We start from the raw sequence: 6,241 nt of genomic DNA on the forward strand, positions 1-6,241 counted from the left end.
TGACCAACATAACAGCACAGCTCTGTCTGGAGCGCGGCCAACCAGCCCAACGGAAAGATTATGGCTTGTCGTAAATATCTGATAACATAGCAATCCCGACTAAAAGAATGAGGCAAACCACTTCGGCGGATCCATCCGGAGTTACAAATAAAACAACGGCTCTGAAAACATGTCAGGCTTATATTTATATAGCGTCATTTCATAAACGATTGCAATGTTTTCAACAGGCTACGCTATGTTTGAAGGCGGTTGGTGTAAGCAGATAGCTTACACTAATAATTGATAATAACATTGGATTATTATTACAGCGCTATTCGCTCATTATTCTCATCATACTCATCACACACGGATTTCTCACCCAATCTGGCAACGCTGGTTGTCAAATGTGAGGGTCGAAGTCCCTCGGAGGTTTCTAAACAGACGGAGAGCGTCGAGGGGCGGGGCGAGCAGAGGGGGCGGGGTCAGGCGGCTGCGCGCGGGAGGAGGGGCGGCGGCCTGGCCTGTTATGGCAGAGTTTACCTCGCGACGACTCGATTGCATCACCGCAGGATTGTAGCTGTCTATAAATAGGATGACGTCACCCCTCCCTCTCTTCCCTCCCTGCTGCTGCTTGTAAAAAAAAAAAAAAAGAGAAGAGATTGCCCGACGGCGTGCACGCGCGGGACGGCCCACACCGGCTATATAAGGGGGTGATGCAACGCGAGAGTTACAACAGCAACACACAGTGAGAGGACGATACTAAAAGAGACAAACCGCCGACAACTTGAGATAAGATAGAAGAAGAAGGTTGATATATACGACGGCTCACCGACACACTTCATCAGGTTAGTGTGGACGCTCGTCTTTCCGCTTCTTGTGCTCGCCGGCCCCGCTGTAAGAAGCCCGGGTCGGGGGTTCCCCGCCGGACCGTCCGGACAGCCGCCGGCCGGACTTTGGCTCTCTTTATCGCGCCGGACCACCGGGAGCGTAGCGCAAAAGTGATTTATTGATTTCGATTTCTGTGAATGAAACAGTTGTTTATTTTGTTGGTTTGACACTTTGAGGTAGTTTTGTGGATGTTCCGGTGTGTTGTTGACTCCGTTTAAGCGGGTTTTATAGTCGACTGTGAAGGCTGCCTCCAACTTAATACATAGGCTATATGTAAAACAACTCAAAAGCTGTATTAATTACACATATAGCCAGGCTCTTCCGGTAACTGTTCTAGCCGATTACGTTTATTTTTTTTTAAATGAGCATTTGATAGGATGTTGTTTATGATCGAGACTCGCGACCCACTAATAACAGATGAAGTCCTGCATGTCCAAGACTTGGCCAGAACAGTCTTTCGCGATAAAACAACCCTGTCCACAGATTATGCAACACACCTGCGCTATGAGGGCCGGTCGGGGACAGGTCGTTGTGTAACAACGTGTCGGCATCTCTACCCAACGTTGTGTAACCACAAGTCGAAACGCTGGCTCCTGTTTGCTCTCTGGTTCGCTTTCTGTTTGCCCTGGCCTACTCACGTTTCTTTCTGCGTAGTAGCCTACGACATGGTACGTTTCGTTTTGAGCGAAAATCTGATCATCGTCTTTCGTTTTCCAACTGTGTTTTCCAGAATGATGCTTCAGCACCCCGGTCCTACGCTGGCCGATATCAGTTGCTCCGCCCTGGTGCCCTGCCTGTCGCCGCCCGGCACCCTAACCCTGGACGACTTCGCAGACTTCAGCCCCATCGTGAAGGAGGAGCTCCGCCAGGCCATCCAGAGCAAGCGGCTCTACAGCGGGCTGAGCGTCGACATGAGCTCCGACGGAGCCAGCTCCAGCTCGGACAGGACGGCCGACTACAGCGGCTCGGGATCCAAGAGAGAGGTACCAACCCTCTCCTTTTAACTTGTCCTTTCGTCTCTTTTTCTCCTCTTTAACATCTCTTCTGGTGTCTTTCCCCTTTTTTTATTGTGCTTACCTCGTTTCATCTACTCGCTGCTGTTTTCACCTCTTGTTCGTGTCTTCTTTCTCCTTTATCCGTCTTCTTTGATCCGTTCCACTTTTTTTCTTGCTTTTCTTTCTTGCTTTTATTCACTTCTTTCCTCATTTCATTTTCTTCCTTCCCTTTCTCATCCTTTACTCTCGTCTCTCGCAATCCTCATCCCTTCTCTCATTGGTCCAAGATGTATTTCTATCCGTGAGATATTTTATGATGTTTAAATGTGGGGTTTTCTTCTTCTGTGGTTCAGTACGCTCCCGAAGACCACGATAGGAGGAAGAGGAGGCGGGAGAGGAACAAGGTGGCGGCTGCCAAGTGTCGCAACAAGAAGAAGGAGAAGACGGACGGCTTACAGCAGGTACAGCGCACATATTCAAATAGTTAGGATAGGATAAAGCGGATAAAGATTAGAAACCACTTTGAGTTTTGTCTGCTTTATTGTCCAGCATGGAAGCGTGAACAGTCCCTCGTGGGACAAAGTGGCAGCAAACTAACTAGGGGAGTAAATATTAATCGATTTGTATCGATTAATCGATTATACAGCCGACGTTTAGAAGTATCGATAATTAAAAATAAATAAATAATAATAATAATTGAATTGCATGGCACTAAAGTGTGTATAGAATACTGTTTCTGTATTCTCAATAAAAGGTAAATGATATATATTTTTGTTGATTTATTTGATAGATATTATATTAATAGATAATGTAATGTAAAAATATAGTATAGAGTATAAATAGAGTATCGAATCGAATCGTATCGTGGGCTTAAGAAATCGATATCGTATTGAATCATCATGAAGTCTCCGATTTACACCCCTAAAACTAACCCACTCTCTCACCTCCTCCCTCCTCCTCCCTCCTCCTCCCTCCTCCTCCCTCCTCCAGGAGTCGGAGAAGCTGGAGGGCGTCAACGCGGACCTCAAGGCCCAGATCGAGGAGCTCAAGCAGCAGAAGCAGCAGCTGGTCTACATGCTGAACCTCCACCGGCCCACCTGCATCGTGAGGGCCCAGAACGGCCAAACCCCGGAGGACGAGAGGAACCTCTTCCTCCAGCACATCAGGGAGAGCACCCTGACGCTCCACAACCTCACCTCCACCAGCAGCACCACCTGCTCCTCCTCCTCCTCCTCCTCCTCCTCCACCGCCACCTGCTCCTCCTCCGCCAACACCCTCTCCTCCTCCACCAACACCATCTCCTCCATGGCCAACACCATCTCCTCCATGGCGGCGGCCCCCCCTCTGGTCGGGGGGCTCAGCCTGGCGCAGGTGCACTGTGGCGGGTTGGACGCCATGGAGACCATTCACAGCTCCTGCCTGCAGCTTTGAGCGGACGGACGGACGGCTGGATGGAAGGATCCACGACTTCTCTCAGTTTTAAAACCTTTTGACTCGACTCTTTGAAAAAAGCCAAAGTAAACACCCACATGTTGCTGCTAGCAGGGGGCGTGGTCGCCCCCGGCGCCAGCCCTCAGAACACGGCCAGCGCGCCCTGACACTGATTGTTTCAGCTGCACGGTCAGCCGACAGACAGACAGACAGACAGACAAGAAGAAGAGGACGAGCGCCCTCTAGTGGTGGCGGGTGGGACTGCCGATCACCAGGGTTTCACGTAAACACACAGAAAACAGACAGTGTCCCTTTCGTCTTTCTATTTACTGATGATTCATGAACTGAACCGACTTGGGAGGCACATCTCAGCGCTGGTGAAGCCTAGCTGGTTGTGTAAAGCCTGACGGGGACTGCTTGTGCGCCGAACACCACTGGGGATACAGCATGCACAGGTGCATGCGCGGGTGATCCGAGATAAAGGTCCTTGTTGCTTTCTGAAGAAACGATGTACAATGTGTAATGTTCGAAATGTGTGTATGTAGATACTGTATTCTAGTGTTTGTCGACTACCACTGAGTATCGCCCTCTGCCTTGTCACTTAAAACACGCCTAGTTACACACGTTACTGCTAACACCTCAGGACCTGGCTTCATCACGTTATTTCATTTCTCACAATGTTCAAGAAGTGGTCAAGGGTTGGTGGTGTCTTATTCTGTAACGGATGCAGAGAACAAAGTTCACGTCACGGAGAATGGCGACGGCCATGAAGGAGACGTTCTGGATTAGGGCTGGTTCAAGTCAATTGTATGGATGAGGGTAGCGACGTTAGTACACAACTGTAGCGCTTAAAGCCTGGTGTATTTCTAGGGAGAAAGAAAGACATATACTGCATGCACTGAGAAAGAACAGTGCAGAACTCACTAAGGATGTATTACTAATAATATTTTTTTCTACTGCTGAACAGCTCTAAATGTATACAGTCAATGTGTATATATTCCCTGATGTTGAAAGTACACATGCATATGCACTTTTCTGTCATGTATTTATATAAAAGATATGCTTTAAAGAAGCGGTCCCTAGATAACCATTGCTAGGTGTCTAAAGTGTGGACTGCGGTTGTAAGTGAACGCCTTTTACTGTACATCCACTGTTTTAAGTTGAGTTAATGTCTCACGCTATGCTCGTTATAGCTTAAGCCAGACAAGAGGGCACCAAAAATAATTATTCAGTGCCGGCACCACGGAGACAGAGTACCTTTGCGCAAATGTTCAAAGGCAGCAACAAAAACCCAGTTTATAGAACTAGTATTGCTAATTGTCTACATGCTAGCAGCCTTATCGTTCAAGCTTTTCAGTTTAAAAAAATGAGCACACATTGGAAGTTCTTGGGTAGATTTAACTTTTGACTTTTTTGAAAGTGGTAGGATCTCATTCTTTTGTATCTTTATTAAACATGTAATCATTTGAATGGAACTCGACAGGCGCTGGCCGTCTGTACGTGTGTGTGTGTGTTTGGGTGAGTGTTATTCATTATTTACCACTGACACAGAAGTTATTTTGATATCTTAAAAGACCTTTCCTGTTAACAGTAGCAGGCGCAAACACAATTCTAGCTAGCTGATGTTTATATTTATACTCTGCCCAGTCCGGTTATATCAGAAGTTATGTAAGTTGTTGGTTTGGCTGCTCTGTAAGGTGTTCAAAGCTCCAGGTATCAGGATTACTATCAGCTGTGTGCACTTCTACCTTGCCGTGTGATCTTTCCATTTTTTTTTTGATACTCTACTATTGAAATAAATGTTATGCATTCTGAAACCCCTGTGTCATTGTGTGGCTGTTATTGTAGGTTACTATTCAATGCCAAGTATGAGTCACATCAATTATATCTTAATAGGTTGTGTTGCATGTATTGCACCATATATTACATCATATATTACATATATATTTCATCAGAATACATGACATTGGATTTTGCAATGTCATAGTCCTGTGCTTTCTAAACTGTTCAGTACATTTCTATATATTTCCTTTTTCTATCCGAAATGCCTCCTACACTTTCCCTAACTTTCCTGAACATAACTTTTCCAAAACGTTCCTGAACATTTCAGTTAAATGTCAGTAAGAAAACATAACTGCCCAAAGTTATTTTGGTAATGGGCCACCCTAGAAATGAAACGTACAAAATCCTATACTGTGTTTGTCGTGGGTTTTGCCCGGGTCTATCATCAAGTTTCACGTTTCATGTTTATCATGAAACTTGACCAAACATGCTAGTTCAACAGTTTCTCGAGGGACATGCCAGGACGAGCTCAGAGAGAGAGTCATAGAGAAAATAGACAACTCTAATCACAATGGTTACACTTTTCTGTTATAGCATACTTTTTTTTTAATTTCATTTCATACTCATCTTTAAGATCGTTATTGGGTTGTATTTTTGACTACACCTATTATTTTAAACGCAAACAGCGGTCTGAAGTCGTTTGGTTTCAAAAGGTTCTTGATAGAATTGGAGAAAATGATGAACAATAGGCCTAAAGATTTTACATTTATGAATTGTACTTTATGGATTAAAAAACAGGGGACCTTCTGCATGATGTACTGTCGCTGCATGGGGGAAGTAAAATGAGGGTTGACTGGCATCTGGCTCGCTGCAACACCCTCATGTCGATCCTCAACACAAGGCTGTTTTCTTTGTACCTGGTGTGGGTGTCAAGTTTAGTTCAGAGTTGAGTGTTTTTCTTCTTGCCGATCAAAAAAGTTTTGCCAAAGTTAGCAAACTCACACGGTGGCAACTTCAATCAGTTTCAAGTGCCCCAACAGAGAAATACCCGTTGAAGGCTGATGACTGGGCGCAGTGGAGGAAGCCCTTCAAAATAATTATTATTGCTGCTGCATTAGAAACGCAAGAGGAAGAAAATCAAGGAAACTCCCTGATTTATTAGACGG

At 45.5% G+C, this 6,241-nt stretch overlaps 1 protein-coding gene across 1 annotated transcript; it reads left to right on the top strand.

The window, feature by feature from the left end:
• The first annotated feature begins 681 nt into the window (after positions 1-681).
• LOC311377517 (cyclic AMP-dependent transcription factor ATF-3-like) lies at positions 682-5,110 on the top strand. The gene is made up of 4 exons (XM_084491388.1): positions 682-824; positions 1,598-1,850; positions 2,216-2,323; positions 2,853-5,110. Exons 2-4 carry the CDS (start codon positions 1,599-1,601, stop codon positions 3,291-3,293), a joined length of 801 nt encoding a protein of 266 aa, XP_084347514.1. The 5' UTR covers positions 682-824; position 1,598; the 3' UTR covers positions 3,294-5,110.
• The last annotated feature ends 1,131 nt before the right edge of the window (positions 5,111-6,241 follow it).

Source organism: Micromesistius poutassou (genome assembly GCF_964030765.1).
Source record: "Micromesistius poutassou genome assembly, contig: SCAFFOLD_4834, whole genome shotgun sequence".
Lineage (NCBI taxonomy): Eukaryota > Metazoa > Chordata > Actinopteri > Gadiformes > Gadidae > Micromesistius > Micromesistius poutassou.

Bases quoted from the DNA above. Each gene is read 5' to 3' on its own strand.
- LOC311377517 (XM_084491388.1), top strand. From the start codon at position 1,599: ATGATGCTTCAGCACCCCGGTCCTACGCTGGCCGATATCAGTTGCTCC. The intron at 1,851-2,215 runs GTACCAACCCTC...TCTGTGGTTCAG, and splicing joins GCTCGGGATCCAAGAGAGAG to TACGCTCCCGAAGACCACGA. The intron at 2,324-2,852 runs GTACAGCGCACA...TCCCTCCTCCAG, and splicing joins AGACGGACGGCTTACAGCAG to GAGTCGGAGAAGCTGGAGGG.